Below are 22,453 nucleotides of genomic sequence, written 5' to 3' on the forward strand. Positions count from 1 at the left end.
GACACTCTCATGTCTTTTCAGGTTTCCTAAAATACTGAATCTCTTGTCACAGTGTGAACACTGGTAAGGTTTTTCTCTGGTGTGAACGGTCTGGTTCCGTTTCAGTGCATAAAGGTTAAAATAAGTCTTTCCGCACTCAGAGCAAGTATGGTCCTTCACACCGCTGTGTCTTTTCTGGTGTGTTTTTAAACAATTCAGATGTCTAAAGCTCTTTGCACACAAATAACACACGTAAGGCCTCTCCTCTGAATGGGTTTTCATGTGCTCCCTCAGGTTATCTGGCCTAAAAAACCTTTTACTGCACTGGTCACAGTTATAGATCCTGTCTCTGGAATGATGGAGCAGATGTACTTTGAAAACACTTAAGTTTCTGTAACTCTTCCCGCACTGTGCACAGGTGTGCAGGTTTTGTCCCGTGTGGATCTTTATGTGATCATTAAGTCGCTGTTTTCGTGTGAACTTCTTCCCGCAGTGATCACACGAGTGCGGTTTCTCTCCGGTGTGGATTCTCATGTGTTGATCGAGGCGGTGTTTTTGTCTGAATCTCTTTCCACACTGACTGCATGTGTGCGGTTTTTCTTCAGTGGTTTCACTCTCTCCAGCGTGGATTCTCATGTGTGTATTGAGGTTTCCTTTATGTCTGAACTTCCTCCCGCACTGATCACACGTGTACGGCATCTCTCCGGTGTGGATTTTCATGTGAATATTCAGGTTTCCTGTTTTTCTGAACTTCTTCCCACAGTGAACACGTGTGTGGCTTCTCTCCAGTGTGGATTTTCATGTGATCATTCAGGTTTCCTGTATTTCTGAACTTCTTCCCGCAGTGATCACACGAGTGCGGTTTCTCTCCGGTGTGGATTCTCATGTGTTGATCGAGGAGGTGTTTTTGTCTGAATCTCTTTCCACACTGACTGCACGTGTGCGGTTTATCGTCATTCTCTCCAGCGTGGATTCTCATGTGTGCATTGAGGTTTCCTTTATGTCTGAACTTCCTCCCGCACTGATCACACGTGTACGGCATCTCTCCGGTGTGGATTTTCATGTGAATATTCAGGTTTCCTGTATTTCTGAACTTCTTCCCACAGTGATGACATGAGTGTGGCTTCTCGTCAGTGTGGATTTTCATGTGTTGATTGAGGCGGTGTTTTTGTCTGAATCTCTTTCCACACTGACTGCATGTGTGCGGTTTATCTTCAGTGGTTTCACTCTCTTCAGTGTGGATTCTCATGTGTGTATTGAGGTTTCCTTTATGTCTGAATTTCCTTCCGCACTGATCACACGTGTACGGCATCTCTCCGGTGTGGATTTTCATGTGAATATTCAGGTTTCCTTTATTTCTGAACTTATTCCCGCACTGATCACATGAGTGTGGCTTCTCGTCAGTGTGGATTTTCTTGTGACTGGCAAGGTTTGCTTTTTTATTGAAAGTTTTCTCGCAGAGATCACATGCGTGTGGCTTCATTCCACTTTCAAATTTTATGTGAAGATTAAGACTTTCTTTGGATGTGAAAATCTCTCCACACTGAGGGCAAATGAAACATATTTCGGGTCTTGTTTCCCACGAGGGACTCAAGGATGTTTCATCAGTTTCGATGTCATGATGTTTCTTCCCTTCTTCAATCACTTCATTTATCTCCTTGATCTCTTCCATCAGGTCTAACTGAAATAAAACAATAATAATTTTCTTTAAATCATTTAAAATGCCAAAAAGACCAAATATAAAGGGAAAATGGGAACACTGACACATTAGCAATAAGTATGATCATTTTGATGAATTAATTTGAACACTGTATTCTGATCATTGGATTATTATTTTTAATAACATTACAAACCCGATTCCAAAAAAGTTGGGACACTGTACAAAATCTGAGCAAAAAAGGAATGGAATAATTTACAAATCTCATAAACTTATATTTTATTCACAATAGAATATGGATAACATATCAAATGTTGAAAGGGAGACATTTTGAAATGTCATGCCAAATATTGGCTCATTTTGGATTTCATGAGAGCTACACATTACAAAAAAGTCGGGAGAGGTAACAATAAGAGGCCGGAAAAGTTAAATGTACATATAAGGAACAGCTGGAGGACCAATTTGCAACTTATTAGGTCAATTGACAACATGATTGGGTACAAGAAGAGCCTCTCAGAGTGGCAGTGTCTCTCAGAAGTCAAGATGGGCAGAGGAGGATCACCAATTCCCCCAATGCTGTGGTGAAAAATAGTGGAGCAATATCAGAAAGGAGTTTCTCAGAGAAAAATTGAAAAGAGTTTGAAGTTATCATCATCTACAGTGCATAATATCATCCAAAGATTCAGAGAATCTGGAACAATCTCTGTGCGTTAAGGGTCAAGGCCGGAAAACACGAATTCCAAGGGAAGTGGCCTAATGGTTAGAGAGTCGTACTCGCAATTGAAGGGTTGTTAGTTTGAGTCTCGGGCCGGCAGGAATTGTAGGTGGGGGGAGTGCATGTACAGTGCTCTCTACACCTTCAATACCATGACTTAGGTGCCGTTGAGCAAGGCACTGAACCCCCAACTGCTCCCCGGGCGCCGCAGCATAAATGGCTGCCCACTGCTCTGGGTGTGTGTTCACTGCTGTGTGTGTGCACCTTGGATGGGTTAAAAAGCAGAGCACGAATTCTGAGTAGGGGTCACCATACTTTGCCGTATGTCACTTCACTTCACTTCAAAACCTTACTGGATGCCCATGATGTTCAGGCCTTTAGACGGCACTGCATCACATACAGGAATGCTACTGTAATGGAAATCACAACACAGGCTCAGGAATACTTCCAGATAACATTGTCGGTGAACACAATCCATCGTGTCATTCACTGTTGCCGGCTAAAACTCTGTAGGTAAAAAAAGAAGCCATATTTAAACATGATCCAGAACCAGAGGCGTTTTTTCTGGGCCAAGGCTCATTTAAAATGGACTGTGACAAAGTGGTTCCACACTCCTCGAGAGAGGATGGACTCTTCACCACTCTGGAGTTGCCCATGGTGCGAGGCGGCGGGCTGGTGTGGGTTTGCTTATAGCCCCCCAGCTCAGCTGCCATGTGTTGGAGTTTACCCCGGTGAACGAGAGGGTCGCTTCCCTGCGCCTTCGGGTCGGGGATAGGTCTCTCACTGTCGTTTGTGCCTACGGGCCGAACGGCAGTGCAGAGTACCCGGCCTTCTTGGAGTCTCTGGGAGGGGTGCTGGAAAGTGCTCCGACTGGGGACTCCGTTGTTTTACTGGGGGACTTCAACGCCCACTTGGGCAAAAACAGTGACACCTGGAGGGGCGTGATTGGGAGGAACAGCCCCCCTGATCTGAACCCGAGCGGTGTTCAGTTATTGGACTTCTGTGCTAGTTACAGCTTGTCCATAACGAACACCATGTTCAAGCATAAGGGTGTCCATCAGTACACCCTAGGCCGTAGGTCCATGATTGACTTTGTGGTTGTTTCATCCGACCTCCGGCCATATGTCTTGGACACTCGGGTGAAGAGAAGGGTGGAGCTGTCAACTGATCACCACTGGTGGTGAGTTGGATCCGATGGCGGGGGAGGAAGCTGGACAGACTCGGCAGACCCAAACGTACTGTGAGGGTCTGCTGGGAACATTTGGCCGAGTCTCCTGTCAGAGAGATCTTTAACTCCCACCTCCGGCAGAGCTTCGACCGGATCCCTAAGGGAGGCTGGAGATATTGAGTCCGAGTGGACCATGTTCTCCACCTCCATTGTCGAAGCAGCTGCTCGCAGCTGTGGCCGTAAGGTCTGCGGTGCCTGTCGAGGCGGCAATCCCCGAACCCGGTGGTGGACACCGGAAGTAAGGGATGCCGTCAAGCTGAAGAAGGAGTCCTATCGGGCCTGGTTGGCTTGTGGGACTCCTGAGGCAGCTGACAGGTACCGGCAGGCCAAGCGGACTGCAGCCCGGGTGGTTGTGGAGGCAAAAACTCGGGCCTGGGAGGAGTTCGGTGAGGCCATGGAATAGGACTATCGGTCCGGCGCCTCAGGAGAGGGAAGCAGTGCCCTACCAACGCTGTTTACAGTAGAGGTGGGGAGCTGTTGACCTCAACTGGGGATGTCGTTGGACGGTGGAAGGAATACTTCGAGGATCTCCTCAATCCCGCTGTCACGTCTTCCATTGAGGAAGCAGAGGCTGAGGGCTCAGATGTGGACTCGTCCATCACCCAAGCTGAAGTCACCGAGGTAGTCAAGAAACTCCTCGGTGGCAAGGCACCGGGGGTGGATGAGATCTGCCCTGAGTACCTCAAGTCTCTGGATGTTGTGGGGCTGTCTTGGCTGACACGCCTCTGCAGCATCGCTTGGTAGTCGGGGACGGTGCCTCTGGGATGGCAGACCGGGGTGGTGGTCCCTCTTTTTAAGAAGGGGGACCGGAGGGTGTGTTCCAACTACAGGGGATCACACTTCTCAGCCTCCCTGGGAAAGTCTATGCCAGGGTACTGGAGAGGAGAATCCGGCCGATAGTAGAACCCCGGATTCAGGAGGAACAGTGTGGTTTTCGTACAGCCGTGGAACACTGGACCAGCTCTATACCCTCTACAGGGTGCTGGAGGGTACATGGGAGTTTGCCCAACCAGTCCACATGTGCTTTGTGGATTTGGAGAAGGCATTCGACTGTGTCCCTCGCGGCGGCCTGTGGAGGGTGCTCCGGGAGTATGGGGTCCGGGGCCCTTTGGTAAGGGCTATCCGGTCCCTGTACGACCGGAGCAGGAGCTTGGTTCGTATTGCCAGCAGTAAGTCAGACTTGTTCCCGGTGCGTGTTGGACTCCGGCAGGGCTGCCCTTTGTCGCCGGTTCGGTTCATGATTTTTATGGACAGAATTTTTAGGCGCAGCCAGGGGCCGGAGGGGGTCAGGTTTGGTGACAACACGATTTCATCTCTGCTCTTTGCAGATGATGTTGTCGTGTTGGCCTCATCAAGCCAGGACCTTCAGCATGCACTGGGACGGTTTGCAGCCGAGTGTGAAGCGGCTGGGATGACAATCAGCACCTCCAAATCCGTGGCCATGGTCCTCAGTCGGAAAAGGGTGGCTTGCCCACTTCAGGTTGGTGGAGAGTTCCTGCCTCAAGTGGAGGAGTTTAAGTATCTTGGGGTCTTGTTCACGAGTGAGGGAAGGATGGTTGACAGACGGATCGGTGCAGCTTCTGCAGTAATGCGGTCGATGTACCGGTCTGTCGTGGTGAAGAAAGAGCTGAGCCGCAAGGCGAAGCTCTCGATTTACCGGTCAATCTACGTTCCTACTCTCACCTATGGTCATGAGCTTTGGGTCATGACCGAACGGACAAGATCCCGGATACAGGCGGCCGAAATGAGCTTTCTCCGCAGGGTGGCTGGGCGATCCCTTAGAGATAGGGTGAGAAGCTCAGTCACCCGGGAGGAGCTCAGAGTAGAGCCGCTGCTCCTCCACATCGAGAGGGGTCAGCTGAGGTGGCTCAGGCACCTGTTCCGGATGCCTCCTGGACGCCTTCCCGGGAAGGTGTTCCGGGCGCGTCCCACTGGGAGGAGACCCCGGGGAAGACCTAGGACACGCTGGAGAGACTATGTCTCCCGGCTGGCCTGGGAACGCCTCGGTGTCCCCCCAGAAGAGCTGGAGGAAGTGTCTAGGGAGAGGGAAGTCTGGGGTTCTCTGCTTAGACTGCTGCCCCTGCGACCCGGCCCCGGATAAGCGGAAGAAGATGGATGGATGGATGTGGCAAAGTGGAAAACTGTTCTGTGGTCAGACGAATCAAAACTTGAAGTTCTTTTAGAAAAAAATGGGACACCATGTCATCTGGACTAAAGAGGACAAGGACAACCCAAGTTGTTATCAGCGCTCAGTTCAGAAGCCTGCATCTCTGATGGTATGGGGTTGCATGAGTGCATGTGGCATGGGCAGCTTACACATCTAGAAAGGCACCATCTCGCTGAAAGGAATATCCAAGTTCTAGAACAACATATTCTCCCATCCAGACGTCATCTCTTTCAGGGAAGACCTTGCATTTTCCAACATGACAATGCCAGACCACATACTGCATCAATTACAACATCATGGCTGCGTAGAAGGAGGATCCGGGTACTAAAATGGCCAGCCTGCAGTCCAGATCTTTCACCCATAGAAAACATTTGGTGCATCATAAAGAGGAAGATGTGACAAAGAAGACCTAAGACAGTTGAGCAACTAAAAGCCTGTATTAGACAAGAATGGGACAACATTCCTATTCCTAAACTTGAGCAACTTGTCTCCTCAGTCCCCAGACGATTGGAGACTGTTATAAAAAGAAGAGGGGATGCCACACAGTGGTAAACATGGCCTTGTCCCAACTTTTTTGAGATGTGTTATCTTATTTCCCCATAAAAATGATACATTTTCTTAGTTTAAACATTTGATATATCATCTATGTTGTATTCTGAATAAAATATTGAAATTTGAAACTTCAAATGTTTTTATTCACAATTTGTACAGTGTCCCAACTTTTATGGAATTGGGTTTGTATTTGCCCTGAAGCTCCAGTACAGAAGAGTTTAATCAATCAATTATTGACCAAGAACATGAAAACGGTGTTTAGAACAGGAAGCATATAGAGCAAACACCATCAGCTAGGACTGCAATTAATCAATTAATCAAAAAACTTTAGATTTCAATTTCTAACAATTATGAAAATACAATAACTGAGATAAAACAATTAATAATTAATTAGAATTAGAATTTTTAAGGGTGGGATTCGTGGGATATGTCTCATGACATTCATCTTTATATGATGGAATCACATTCATGAAAACCAAAAGAAGAAAGCTTTTCAGGGATTTTCAACAGGCTTAAACTGTAAAAGATGCAAGATATCTAGTGCATTTGTCACAGGGAGGAAAATTTTACAGCAATTAATAAACACCTTATTGATAACATGGTAAGGGGTGGAGATTCGAAAGAATGATTACTTTTATCTGTATGACCAAAAATGAATTGGGTTAAAATCCTGTTGAGTTAAAAGTTACCCAACAGTTGAGTTAATTATTTATATTAATTAACATCAGTATTTTTATATAAAATTACTTAATACAACCATATTTTGAAACTACTTTGTTGTAAATTACAGATTTTATTTTAATATGCAAATAACACATTTACAAATATATTTTAAAATATTTTATTTAAATGTACAAGAATGTGTAAAAAAACTGACATTTTCAAGATGTACAAATCTGTCAATTCGTATTCATATCAAAACAAACAAATGTGCAAATACAGTTCACAGCTATGGCCTAATGGTTAGAGAGTTGGACCTGTAACCCGAAAGTCGCAGGTTTAAGTCTCAGTTCTGGCAGGAGTTGTAGGTGGGAGGGAGTGAATGAACACCGCTCTCTTCCACCCTCTAATACTCATGGCTGAAGTGCCCTTGAGCAAGGCACTGAACCCCCAGTTGCTCCCCAGGTGCTGGATATATAGCTGCCCACTGCTCTGGGTGTGTGTTCACTTCTCACTGCTGTGTGTGTGCACTAATGCAGAGCACCAATTCCGAATATGGGCTACCACACTTGGCAAATGTTACGACTTTCAAATAAAATGAACATAACATATAATAATAAAAAAACAAATATTAATCATAAAATCAAGTAATAATGATTAAAAAATATACTAGCTGCTAGACCTATTGATGATCAATAAAATAAAAGTTTTTCACTGATTACTAAATACAAAGTTTTTAAGGAGGAAACAGTGTGAAGAAGGAACTATTAAACACTGTGGGTTACAAAAACTCTCAAATGGGAGCAGAGGGCTTTGGGTAGTAGATTTCATATACAAAGAAAAGTTTGAAACAGATCGACTGCTTGTAGTATCGTCTTCTGTTCCATCGCCTCCCCGTTTAAAGTAATAAAAACTTGGGAGGAGTTTTCCTTGTCACCAAGCACCAGGACATGTGGATTCTGGCTTGTCTCGTGATTCAAGTGCAGCACTAATTAGTGCCAACCTTAAAAGAATAATAAAAAAAAAAAAAGTACAGTTAACATGCATTGTGATGATATTTCATTGATACACTCACTTTACAAATTAGTGAATATGAATGAGTTAAAAGTTACAGCGAATTTAAATTGGTTAAAGTGATAATTCACACAAGAATAAAAAATTGTCAATTTTTTTTTTGTACAACGTGTGTCTTATACAAAATAAATAAAGATGATTTGATTACACAGGGCACTGTAATTTTAAGTGTTGCTTTTACTTACAGGTTGAATGTCAATGAAGGACCGCTTCATTTCTGTGTATGATGTGCACACCAATTTTCCATTTGTGTGGTATGGTGCAGATGGCAGGAAGGGTTTTAAAGACAATTTCTGCATGAAGGCCTTTAAATTACAAAAGTACAGAGAAAGCACAAGTAAAAAACACTAAGCTTACAGTTTAAATTTTTTCAGTCTTTGTGGGGATCTATTATCATTTGCACTAAGAGACAGACTAAACCAGTTTTCACTCCCTCCAGAAAATTTGTGGCAATATTTGCGGCTAATGTGAGTAAATTTTACCACCCTTTACCCTTTAACTGATTTGGACTTGCAGGGAGGAACAAAAGTACATTGTAAATGAAAGGAAGCTTTGTTGGACGGAATGCAATAATACACTTATTTCACCTCATTTGTCTTTTTTCATAATTTTAGGAAGTCATAAGTCTAAGTAAAATGAAAACCTTATGTATCATTATTTAAATGGGTTACTTACCTTGAAATGTTTCAATTAACAGGCAGAAATTCTATTGTTGCATTTTTTCCTTTACGAAAAAGTCCATTGTCTAAAACATAAGTATAAACACATTTAAAAAACATGTCAATCAATTAAGCTTCATAAGGGAAATTGCTGTAATTATAGGGTATTCTGATAGATGCATAACAATATTCAATATGAATAAACCATAAAAACACTATTACTGTACAACTGTACTGCGTTTGAGCTCCGTCACTATATTCTTATTATCGACTATTTTTAACTTAAAAATCAATTTTATACACCATCGTTTCCGTTTATATAACGTGTGAATATATCCTCTATTGTATTCTACAAAAAAAACAATCAGAGCGCCTCGCTATCACTAGTTTTATTTTGATCTCCCGGGTCCGCTATTAGCTTATAGCCCATTAGCTTCAGCGGCGTGGTTGCTGCTAACTGCGCTTACATTGCTAATACTCTATTCACACACATTACCACTGCTGTACTCACTGTTACTTGCTTTAATGGCGGATGTATCTCTACCTTTGATTGCAGGTGGGGACACGCTCGAGCTGCATTCTGTGCAGCTTGAGGCCGTGGGGAAGCAGATTCGCGACCTGGAGGAAAGGCAGGCCCAGCTGAGAGAGCGGAGAGCTGCGCTGGAATCATCCCGGGCTGACGCTCACAAGTCCGGGGTAAGTATACAGCGTGCTGCTAACAGTCCCACCACGTCTACTCTGTGTGTTTCTGTGCACAGGCCCGGTGCACCCAGGACGCGATCTTCCCAGATGTCCTTCACTCCGACGCCGGGACACCACGGACCCTGGGTGCATCCACAGCGGAGGACGCGAGGCGGGCCCCGGGCGACGACTTCTCCTCCTCCTGCCTTCGACATCTCCATCCGGAACCGATTCGCTCCCCTCCGCGAGACAGGACGCGACGCTGTGATCATCGGAGACTCCATCGTCTGACACATCCGTGCTACGTTAGCCGAAGGTAAAGTGCACAATCATTGTTTGCCTGGTGCTCGTGTTCTCGATGTTTCTGCGCAGATACCCGCGATCCTGAAGGCCGACGAGAGCCCCAGAGCGGTCGTGCTCCACGCCGGGGTTAACGACACCACGCTGCGGCAGACGGAGACGCTGAAGAGGGACTTCAGCAGCCTGATCGAGACGGTTCGCAGCATGACGCCCGCGGCGACAATCGTCGTGTCAGGACCACTGCCCACGTATCGACGAGGACAAGAAAGGTTCAGTAGACTTTTTGCTTTAAATGAATGGTTTTTGTCATGGTGTAAATAACAGAAACTGCTATTTGTTAATAACTGGAATCTTTTCTGGGAGCGTCCTAGGCTGTTTCGCGCTGATGGCTTACACCCCAGCAGAGTCGGAGCGGAGCTGCTCTCTGACAACATCTCCAGGACACTTGGCTCCATGTGACTAGTAAGACAATTCTCAAATAACTATTATGATGACTTTTGTTCCACCCGCTTAAATGATAAAAGTACTTGCGCTGTACAATCTATTAAGCCTGTGTCTGTTCCCCGAATAGTGAGGTCAAAATATAAATATAAGGTAGGATCTAGAAAAAATCTTATTGGGATTAAACCAGAAACATGTAAAGTAAATGAACAAAAACTATTTTTAAAGTTTGGGCTCATAAATATTAGATCACTCACACCCAAAGCAGTTATTGTAAATGAAATGATCACAGATAATAGTTTTGATGTACTCTGCTTGACTGAAACCTGGCTAAAACCAAATGATTATTTTGGTCTAAATGAGTCTACTCCACCAAACTACTGTTATAAGCATGAGCCCCGTCAGACTGGTCGTGGCGGAGGTGTTGCAACAATATATAGTGATATTCTCAATGTTACCCAGAAAACCGGATACAGGTTTAACTCTTTTGAAATACTTCTGTTAAATGTTACACTGTCAGACATGCAAAAGAAGTCTAATGTATCTCTTGCTCTGGCTACTGTGTATAGACCACCAGGGCCGTATACAGAATTCCTAAAAGAATTTGCAGATTTCCTCTCAGACCTTCTAGTTACAGTTGATAAGGCGCTAATCATGGGAGATTTTAATATTCACGTTGATAATACAAATGATACATTAGGACTTGCGTTTACTGACCTAATAAACTCCTTTGGAGTCAAGCAAAATGTCACCGGGCCCACTCATCGTTTTAATCATACACTAGATCTAATTATATCACATGGAATCGATCTTACTGCTATAGATATTGTACCCCAATGTGATGATATTACAGACCATTTCCTTGTATCGTGCATGCTGCGTATAACTGATATTAACTATATGTCTCAGCGTTACCGTCTGGGCAGAACTATTGTTCCAGCCACCAAAGAAAGATTCGCAAATAACCTGCCTGATCTATCTCAACTGCTATTTGTACCCAAAAATACACATTAGACGAAATGACTGACAACATGGGCACTATTTTCTCTAATACATTAGAAACTGTTGCCCCCATCAAATTGAAAAAGGTTAGAGAAAAACGTACTGTGCCATGGTATAACAGTAATACTCACTCTCTCAAGAAAGAAACTCGTAGTCTTGAACGCAAATGGAGAAAAACTAACTTGGAAGTTTTTAGAATTGCATGGAAAAACAGTATGTCCAGGTATAGACAGGCTCTAAAAACTGCTAGGGCAGAGCATATCCACAAACTCATTGAAAATAACCAAAACAAGGTTTTTATTTAGCACAGTGGCTAAATTAACAAATTACCAGACGCCAAATGATTCAAATATTCCACCAACGTTAAATAGTAATGACTTTATGAATTTCTTCACTGATAAAATAGATAACATTAGAAATACAATAGCGAATGTAGATTTTACAGCGTCTAACACTTCAGTTTCATCCATCGCACCCAAAGATAAACTGCAGTTCTTTACAACTATAGGACAGGAAGAGCTAAATAAACTTATCACTGTATCTAAACCAACAACATGTTTATTAGATCCTGTACCCACTAAATTACTGAAAGAGTTGTTACCTGTAGCCGAAGAACCGCTTCTCAATATCATTAACTCGTCGTTATCTTTAGGTCACGTCCCAAAACCATTCAAGCCGGCGGTTATCAAGCCTCTTATTAAGAAACCAAAACTAGATCCTATTGTACTGGCAAATTATAGGCCTATTTAAAATCTTCCATTTATGTCTAAAATTTTAGAAAAAGTTGTGTCTGCTCAATTGAACTCCTTCCTGCATAAAAATTATCTGTATGAAGAATTTCATAGCCCCACCATAGCACAGAAACTGCACTTGTTAAAATTACAAATGACCTGCTTCTTGCATCAGATCAAGGCTGCATCTTATTTCTAGTCTTACTTGATCTTAGTGCTGCGTTCGACACCATAGATCATGACATACTCATAGATCGATTACAAAACTATACAGGCATTCAAGGGCAGGCTCTAAGATGGTTTAGATCCTACCTGTCCGATCGCTACCATTTTGTTTACTTAAATGGGGTGTCATCTCATTTATCATCAGTAAAATATGGAGTGCCACAAGGATCCGTCCTAGGTCCCCTTCTATTTTCAATATACATGTTGCCCCTTGGTAATATTATTAGAAAATACGGAATTAGCTTCCACTGTTATGCTGATGATACTCAGCTATATATCTTAACGAGACCAGATGAAACTTCTCAATTATCTAAGCTGACAGAGTGTGTTAAAAATGTAAAAGATTGGATGACAAATAATTTTATCCAATTAAATTCGGATAAGACAGAGATATTAATTATTGGACCAAAAAACACTACACAGAATCTTGTAGATTACAATCTGCAACTAGACGGATGTACTGTTACTTCCTCTACAGTCAGAAATCTGGGTGTTATATTAATCAGCAATTTGTCTTTTGAAAATCATATTTCCAATGTTACAAAAACTGCATTCTTCCATCTTAAAAACATTGCCAAGCTACGAAACATGTTATCTGTTTCTGATGCAGAAAAACTAGTTCATGCATTCATGACCTCTAGACTGGACTATTGTAATGCACTTCTAGGTGGTTGTCCTGCTTCGTCAATAAACAAGCTACAGATAGTCCAAAATGCAGCAGCTAGAGTCCTTACGAGGTCAAGAAAATATGATCATATTACCCCAATTTTACAGTCTCTGCACTGGCATCCTATTAAGTTCCGTATCAGTTACAAATTATCATTACTTACCTATAAGGCCCTAAATGGTTTAGCTCCTGCGCACCTAACTAGCCTTCTACCACGCTACAATCCTTCACGCACCCTAAGGTCACAAAACGCTGAACTTTTGGTAGTTCCTAGGATAGCAAAGTCCACTAAAGGAGGTAGAGCTTTCTCTCATTTGGCTCCCAAACTCTGGAATAGCCTTCCTGATAATGTTCGGGGTTCAGACACACTCTCTCTGTTTAAATCTAGATTAAAAATGCATCTCTTTCGCCAAGCATTCGAATAATGTATCTCTTAAATTGTGAGAGTAGTTGCATCTGATCAAATGTGCATTTTTATTCATTAGCTTGGGTTAAACTAATTTTACTTTGTTGGATCAGCAGCTATGCTAATGATGTCTCTATTTTGTTTGTAACTAGGATTTACACAAGCTCCAGTCTGGATGCAGAACACCTGAGAAGAGATGATGCTGACCCTCAGAGGACCTCAGATGATGCTAACCCTGAATCAACAAACAGAACTAACAATTATTGCTACATGTGTGACTGCATCATACAACCCGAATTCCGGAAAAGTTGGGACGTTTTTTAAATTTTAATAAAATGAAAACTAAAGGAATTTCAAATCACATGAGCCAATATTTTATTCACAATAGAACATAGATAACGTAGCAAATGTTTAAACTGAGAAATTTTACACTTTTATCCACTTAATTAGCTCATTTAAAATTTAATGCCTGCTACAGGTCTCAAAAAAGTTGGCACGGGGGCAACAAATGGCTAAAAAAGCAAGCAGTTTTGAAAAGACTCAGCTGGGAGAACATCTAGTGATTAATTAAGTTAATTGATATCAGGTCTGTAACATGATTAGCTATAAAAGCTTTGTCTTAGAGAAGCAGAGTCTCTCAGAAGTAAAGATGGGCAGAGGCTCTCCAATCTGTGAAAGACTGCGTAAAAAAATTGTGGAAAACTTTAAAAACAATGTTCCTCAACGTCAAATTGCAAAGGCTTTGCAAATCTCATCATCTACAGTGCATAACATCATCAAAAGATTCAGAGAAACTGGAGAAATCTCTGTGCGTAAGGGACAAGGCCGGAGACCTTTATTGGATGCCCATGGTCTTCGGGCTCTCAGACGACACTGCATCACTCATCGGCATGATTGTGTCAATGACATTACTAAATGGGCCCAGGAATACTTTCAGAAACCACTGTCGGTAAACACAATCCGCCGTGCCATCAGCAGATGCCAACTAAAGCTCTATCATGCAAAAAGGAAGCCATATGTGAACATGGTCCAGAAGCGCCGTCGTGTCCTGTGGGCCAAGGCTCATTTAAAATGGACTATTTCAAAGTGGAATAGTGTTTTATGGTCAGACGAGTCCAAATTTGACATTCTTGTAGGAAATCACGGAAGCCGTGTCCTCCGGGCTAAAGAGGAGGGAGACCTTCCAGCATGTTATCAGCGTTCAGTTCAAAAGCCAGCATCTCTGATGGTATGGGGGTGCATAAGTGCATACGGTATGGGCAGCTTGCATGTTTTGGAAGGCTCTGTGAATGCTGAAAGGTATATAAAGGTTTTAGAGCAACATATGCTTCCCTCCAAACAACGTCTATTTCAGGGAAGGCCTTGTTTATTTCAGCAGGACAATGCAAAACCACATACTGCAGCTATAACAACAGCATGGCTTCGTCGTAGAAGAGTCCGGGTGCTAACCTGGCCTGCCTGCAGTCCAGATCTTTCACCTATAGAGAACATTTGGCGCATCATTAAACGAAAAATACGTCAAAGACGACCACGAACTCTTCAGCAGCTGGAAATCTATATAAGGCAAGAATGGGACCAAATTCCAACAGCAAAACTCCAGCAACTCATAGCCTCAATGCCCAGACGTCTTCAAACTGTTTTAAAAAGAAAAGGAGATGCTACACCATGGTAAACATGCCCCGTCCCAACTATTTTGAGACCTGTAGCAGAAATCAAAATTGAAATGAGCTCATTTTGTGCATAAAATTGTAAACTTTCTCAGTTTAAACATTTGCTATGTTATCTATGTTCTATTGTGAATAAAATATTGGCTCATGTGATTTGAAAGTCTTTTAGTTTTCATTTTATTAAAATTTAAAAAACGTCCCAACTTTTCCGGAATTCGGGTTGTATAATAATTATTAATTAATAATATTAATGTTCATCTTCTAGCTGATTATGTCTTGTATAAATTTTTTCTAAAAATCCTGTCAAACGTGCACAAACTGACAGCCACCACTATGGAATGATATTGCGGACATTATTCAAAAGGCATTGCAAATTGTATTTGCAATTGCGTTTTCAATTTGTGGACGCATAAAATGTGACATAATCCAAACGCAAATGCAAATCGCGCATTACCGTTTTCATTTTCGATTAAGTGAACGCACGGTGTCTGCCAAATTTAAAATGGAAATGAAAAGTCCGTTTGCAATTGTGTTTTCCATATCTTACGAGCTATGAGCCTGTCATATTTAAATAGCAATATTAATTACCACATTTGCCTTTTCACTCTCTCTGCACTGTGCATGTAAACTGCCAAAACTCAAATGGAATCGCAATACCTTTTGCATTTGAATTTCCAACGTCTACACGGAAACCTGTCAATCAAGTGACAGGGGTGGGGCCATTTTATTGGGCGTGTTTGCATTGGGAACTGAAGATCGTACTAAAATGTACCATGTTTTTACTAGGGTAAATATAAGTTAACGATAGTGTTTATAATTAAGCCACAGTAGCCACAAATGTACAGTTGTCTGAGATGTTATGAAATGTTCCTTAATATCATGAACCATAAAATGTAGTCAGTGTTCTGCTATTGTTTATTTTCATAATAGGTAAAACACAGGCCACACGTTAAGATGGTCACAGATCTGGAGCTGATTCAGTGTAGCTTGGTAGCTCAGTGGTTAGTGACTGTCATCTCTAATGGCATGCCATCTTTTAGCGCGTGTTCGAAACCCGGGCCAACCCAGGCGTTCTTTATTTTTTTGTTTATCCTACTAACTTCACATTGAATTATGTCACATTTTATGCGTCCACAAATTGAAAAAGCAATTGCAAATACAATTTGCAATGCCTTTTGAATAATGTCCGCAATATCATTCCATACACCACCATAAGCTACTACTAAATATTTTAGAAACATAATTTTCTGTAAAGTTGCTTTGTAACAATTTGTATTGTAAAAAGCGCTATACAAATAAACATGAATTGAATTGAATTAATTAGTGCTGGTGCACTAAGACGAATATTGCTTTTGTTTTACGCTCCCCTCTTGAAGGTTGGTTGTAGGTGTAACGTTATGTAAATTTGGGGCACTGGTATAAATTTCCGCTGAAAAAGCGGATTGCCTCACGACTGCACTCTTTTCTTTCATCTAGGTTTTGAACTTTTATAACAGAAAATTGCATATTCTCACGGACAGTGTTGGGAAGGTTACTTTGGAAATGTAATAGGTTACAGATTACAAGTTACCTTGTTTAAAATGTAATAGTAGTGTAACTTTTTCAATTACTTTATTAAAGTAATGTAACTAATTACTTTTGAGTACTTTTTGATTACTTTTATAAATTTGTGAAAATTAAAGAATAATAAATTAAAGCATATACATTAACTTAAATACAGTTATCTAATAAGCATGTGACGTATTCTGTGTAATAAACTCCTGAAATATTGGTGTTTTTTTTAAACTGCTGTCTCTTTGTATATGATGATAGTTTTCTCAAAATAAGTAAAATGCACATGAAGTGACACAGAGCAGTTTTAGGAATTATGAGGAATATTGAGGCGTCACAGGTTGAAAACACTGCGAGCTTCAGTAGGCATGTGTAGTAAATGAAACCATGTCTTTGCAGGAGGGGCGGACTGGGAAAAAAATTCAGACTGGAAAATTCAAACTCATACAAACCAGTTCATGGACAAAACTATTTTTTGTTTGGACCTGACATAAAAAAAAAGGTTTAAATCTTTAGTTTAGGGACATGCTAAATAATTAAAAGTTCTCTCCTGAACTGCACCTTCACTTCCATTTTTCTCTTCAGTCTCTTTATTTTGCCCTGTTATCCATCTCTCTCATGACTTTAATACTCAAGATTGAACAAAACTATACTTTACAATACAATACTCTACAATACTACAATATCTTTATAGAAAAATCCTAATACTGTACACGAGTCATGTTTTTCCCTTACAAAAGTTAAACATGCTTTTATTAGCCTATATAAAAGTAAAATAACCTTGTTTTTTTTTGCAAATGGATTTGTATTTATTTTTAAATAAATACATTTGTAAAATAATTTTACATTTTTGGTTACCACAATTAAACATTAGTAACCATTTTCTCTGGATTTATAGTTAAATATTAAAATGTTAATTTTCGTAAGGGTTTGTTTTGTTGTCTGTTGTAGCTCCCCCTAAACCTATAAAAAAAAAATTGGATTGTTTTTCAGCTAAATTACTACTGTAACATTACAACAGATAATAATGATGTCCTTTATATAGTATTTTGAGTGATGACTGATGAGCAACGTGCTGCTGCTTGATTAATTAAATAAAAAAACAAAGACAAAAAAGCATCTTTACAGATGAAACTGACCTGAAACCCTGAACAGGAGTTCGCTTCTCTGCTCCAGCAGTCCACTGCTCCAGTCTCTCTCTCTCTGTCTCTCTCTCTCTCTCTCTCTCTCTCTTTCTCTCTCGCATTGATTACTCTGAGTCTGATCCAAACCGTTTGGCGGTGGCGCGGAGAGCGCGCAAGTCATGACTAACACTTCATGACTTATTAGAGATTTAATTATCAAATGGCGGATTCACAAATGATCGCTTTAGTAAATTCGGCAGGCAATTATACAATAATGATATTAAATAGCGGGCCAAATCGGCTGCCAGGCCACCGGGAATTGTCCCGGATCTCCCGGTGTCCAGTCCGCGCCTGATTTCCACAGACACGCAGAACGTGCAAGTCATATATTGCATTTGTGGGGCTTAATATTCTAAGTGAAGTGAAGTGACATTCAGCCAAGTATGGTGACCCATACTCAGAATTTGTTCAAGGTTCGATGCCTTGCTCAAGGGCACCTAAGTCGTGGTATTGAAGGTGGAGAGAGAACTGTACATGCACTCCCCCCACCCACAATTCCTGCCGGCCCGAGACTCAAACTCACAACCTTTCGATTGGGAGTCCGACTCTCTAACCATTAGGCCACGACTTCCCACAAGACAGTAGTCCATGTCATGTTTTGATTCAAGTGTACTGACCTACTTTTGATTTAGTCATCCAAAATGTGGGATATTCCGTCCGTTTTTATGACTGGATTCTACGAACCAGACTGTATTTCCGCTTCCCGTAAATTATTAGGGCGGTATGTCTCAGAATAGTCAGTGCAATTTGGGAAAGAAATCAGTTAAATCTGTATGTGGATGTGTGTAAATATTCAAATGTAATCCCCTTTGTAATCGTTAAAAATTTAATAAGTAACTGTAATTTAATTACTCATTTTTTCTTAGTAACTGTAACTAATTACAGTTACAATAATTTTGTAATTAAATTACGTAACGCCGTTACATGTAACTAGTTACTCCCCAACACTGCTCACGGAGTCTGTTGTCTGTCGCATGACTGATGTGTGAGCTCAGCTCGCTCGAGCAGCTTCTTTCACTGGTCGGATACGATAAATGGTCCGTACGGCCATTTAACCCAACGGTTAGGTTAAAAAAACAACCCAACGTGTTTTACTGTGTACAAACATCTTTTAGATGAACAGCTATATTTGCTTGGAGACACAGCTGTCCTGGAGCATCCCAGAACATCCCAGATTGTTAATTAAATTAACAATCAATTAATCAAACTTAATGCTACTAAATTCGTCTGCAACTGTATTATTATTATTATGTGCGAAAGCCACTTAAAAAAAGCTTTCTTTTCTTCCTCTTAAAGGTGTTTAGTCTGAATAAAATGCTTGTAGCAGGATTATAAAATGAATAGATGTGACTAAGATCATTTGATAAAATAAAGGGAGCGCGCCGTCTGTCTGAGGTCATTTACTTTGTTGACTGTTTCCCCATCAAGGAGAATGCTCTTTAAATGGTTTTGTGGTGCTCATTGTTGTATTTTAAAACACAATTGCAATGTGTTCAAATAAAACTATAGTATTAAAAATAAAATGATCCCCAACGTAACTGTGACGCTTGTGACTGTGCTGCGCAGTCAGTGAACGGCTTCCATCTAGTGATGGGAAGTTCGGATCATTTTACCGACTCGGGACTTTTGAGTCTCGTTCAGCAAAATGAACGAATCTATTTTCGAGTAACTTCGTTCACTTACGTACTTACGCAAACGGTGATCACACTACAAAAAATACAAAAGATAGACGATAGTATCGTGTATCGACGATAGTCAGAGATAGACATACGCAGATTTCTCCATCGATAATCAAGACGATATTAGGCTCAATCTCCTATTAATGTATTAGATTATAATAATAATAATAACTACTACTTTTATTTTTATTAGGCAGCTAATTATAATTCGGTTATCAAACGGCCCAGCTATTTCACTTCAGCACCGCATTTCACACACACACACACACACACAGCGAGCGCAGGAGGATTAGAGCCTGTAGTCACTGAAGTTGTCCACTTTGACTCTGATAACTCGTTAAATCCATGAAATGAAAGAGACAGAAAATGAGGAGTTGGTGTCCCACACAGTTAATGACTGATACACGACAACTCGCTCTTCTCAAACATGAGAGATTAACTCTTTCTTGGAGTTACAAATAAGTAAAGACTAAATAATTAACAAGGCGGCAGAGTGAACTTGTCATCCATAGTGGTTCTCACGTAGTCCTTCTCTTAAAGACTGATCACTTAACTTATAACACACACTATGTGGTGATGTTGTAGATGGACTTGCGAATCACTATGGATGATAAGTTCGCTCTGCAGCCTTGTTATTATTTTCATGCACACCCCACTATAATGTGATGCATGCAAAATACATCGTTTTGGCCGTCACAAAGTACGACAAGAACAAAGAGTGTCTCTCTTGCTCCACCCATGCACAATAATATTGTGTTTCGTCGATCTCACGGGCTGCTGATATGACGATTTGATAAATTACCATTTCGCCCAACACTAGTCCGAGCCGGAAAGAGAATTGATTAGTTCATCTTTCGGGTCCTCGAGTCGAGTCATTCATTAATCACCAGACCCATGCGCTATTTCTGACATTTTCTGTCACTGTGTTTTTGTTACTGTTTCTTCAAGATCTGTGGTGTGTTATTTATTTATATATATTATAAAACCATGGTATAAATAAAATATTGATCCTTTTTTGACTGTCTATCAGTAAATAAACACTAGGCTATATAATAATACAAGCCTACAATACAAAGTATTTATAGCCTAGTTTTTTCAATTTTAAAAATGTAAAATTAAATAAATAAATTAAAATTGCTTTTCCTAGGCAGACATGACAAATTGGTCTAATATATGTATAAGAAGATTGCTCAAAAAGGACATAATGACATAAATTAAAAGCAAATAACATTTTGAATCCTAAACCAGTAACACTACAGTTCTGTAGTCTAATCTGAAGGGTGAACTCAAAAGACATAAATCACACAACGAAGTCATTTATGAAGATTAGAATCCACTGTAAAAAAAAAGAAAAAAAAAAGTCATTTTGCCATCATATAGACAACATTTAAAGCATAAACTTTTTATTACCACATTCAGTGTTATGGAAAAGTATCATGACATAAATTAAAAGCAACAATTTTAAACCAGAATGCATCACGTAACTGTAAGAGTAAATAATAATTATAATAAAAATATATAATAAGTACTATGCACCCATTTGTAAGGAAGGTTGTAAATTAACGAATTACTCTATCCAACGCTGTCACGTCACTGGACAAAAGAACGAACAGCCCGAAAGATGAACCAATCAATTCTCTTTCCAGCTCAGACTGACACAGGTGGGCTACTACTAGCAGAACAGAGCCTATACTGCGCATGCGCGACTGAACGAATCACTCCCCGAGACGACTCGTTCTTCCCGAGTCACATTAAAGATTCGGTCTAAATGAACGAATCGCTCAAGAACGACACATCACTACTTCCATCAGCGCTGCTGCAGCAAAACACACACTGCTGCTCACATCAAACATTTTTATCAGAGTATTATGACCAGTACTCAATTTGACCCTGTTCTGGAAAATGTTTGAGTTTCAATTTTTGCATCCTGGAAGATTGTTTTGAAACATCTGGCATGTACAGTGCATTAGATCGTAACAGTGAGCGCTGTGCGGGTCATTAAAAACAACATTAATATTATGTGCTTGTACGGTGTCTTTTGCGACGGCGTCGAAAGCGTCTTATTATATCATTATATTGCAGCTCTATCATATAATCTGACTCCTCACTCCTTCAGTTTAACTGTGTTTCACACACATCTGATGAACTGTTTGAGGAAACACAAACACAAACCTATCTTTTCTTCGATGACCTCCTGCTTGATCCTGCAGGACTCTGCTTCTGCTTCATTCATGATCTCTGTGTGATCTTCAGGAGATGAAAACACTCCAGCGTTCATTCATTCATCAGTCAGAGACTGAGAAGCACACACACACCGAGGGATACACACCTGTCAGAGGGAGAAGAATCATTTACACCTGTTTGAACTCACGTGTCGCGCATACACAGCACTTAGACAGCATTACTTCTCCTCACAGATCACTCTTTCGATCAAGAGACATACACACGAACACAGAAGTCTGACTGAATGTAACAGTGTTGCTCACATCGCCGCTACACGATTATTCCGGTCAGCAGACAGACACACACACACACACACACACACACATTTAGCAGTGCACCACACGAACGACCCCGTGAAGAACGGCTGTAACGAGCGAACTCTGTTAACTGTATGAAGTATGTTTACCGTCAACCGCTTGAAGAGAGCCGAGGCGCGCGTGGTGACGTCATCGGCGAGAGTTCTTCTTCTTCTCCTTCTTCTGTTGTTTAAATGGCGGTTGGCAAACCAACTAAAGGTGCATTGTCCGCCACCTACTGGATTGGAGTATGGAGCACTACTTGGATGAATATACTTGGTGCAAAAAAAATATATTATTATTAATAATGATAATAATAATAATTAAAAAAAAAAATTATATCTTTTTTTACCAGTCCTGTATCCTTTAAAAATTTAAATAATTTCACGTGTATTATATAATTTGTTCCTTCTCCTAATATTTCCTTAAGTGAATAATTTCTTACACCCCTATCCTTTAGTGCCTGGACTAATTCAAGTCTTTCTACAGTAGAAAAAACTACAGCTAGTCCAAAATGCTGCAGCAAGAGTTCTTACTAGAAACAGGAAGTATGACCATATTAGCCCGGTCCTGTCAACACTGCACTGGCTCCCTATCAAGCATCGCATAGATTTTAAAATATTGCTTATTACCTATAAAGCTCTGAATGGTTTAGCACCTCAGTATTTGAATGAGCTCCTTTTACATTATAGTCTTCTACGTCCGCTAC

General features: G+C 40.9%; 1 protein-coding gene across 2 annotated transcripts; it reads right to left on the reverse strand.

Annotated features, from left to right (window-relative positions):
* Positions 1–520: 520 nt before the first annotated feature.
* On the reverse strand, positions 521–21,860 carry LOC132138742 (gastrula zinc finger protein XlCGF8.2DB-like). Of its 2 annotated transcripts, none has more exons than XM_059547704.1 (3): positions 21,712–21,860; positions 21,398–21,554; positions 521–1,656 (listed from the first exon to the last, which is right to left on the reverse strand). In XM_059547704.1, exons 2-3 carry the CDS (start codon positions 21,501–21,503, stop codon positions 662–664), a joined length of 1,101 nt encoding a protein of 366 aa, XP_059403687.1. In that variant the 5' UTR covers positions 21,504–21,554; positions 21,712–21,860; the 3' UTR covers positions 521–661. The 2 variants fall into 2 exon arrangements, with proteins under 2 accessions (XP_059403687.1, XP_059403696.1); XM_059547713.1 differs by having other exon boundaries at positions 21,631–21,728.
* Between the last annotated feature and the right edge of the window lie 593 nt (positions 21,861–22,453).

This window comes from Carassius carassius, chromosome 1 (genome assembly GCF_963082965.1).
Source record: "Carassius carassius chromosome 1, fCarCar2.1, whole genome shotgun sequence".
Taxonomy (NCBI): Eukaryota; Metazoa; Chordata; class Actinopteri; order Cypriniformes; family Cyprinidae; genus Carassius; species Carassius carassius.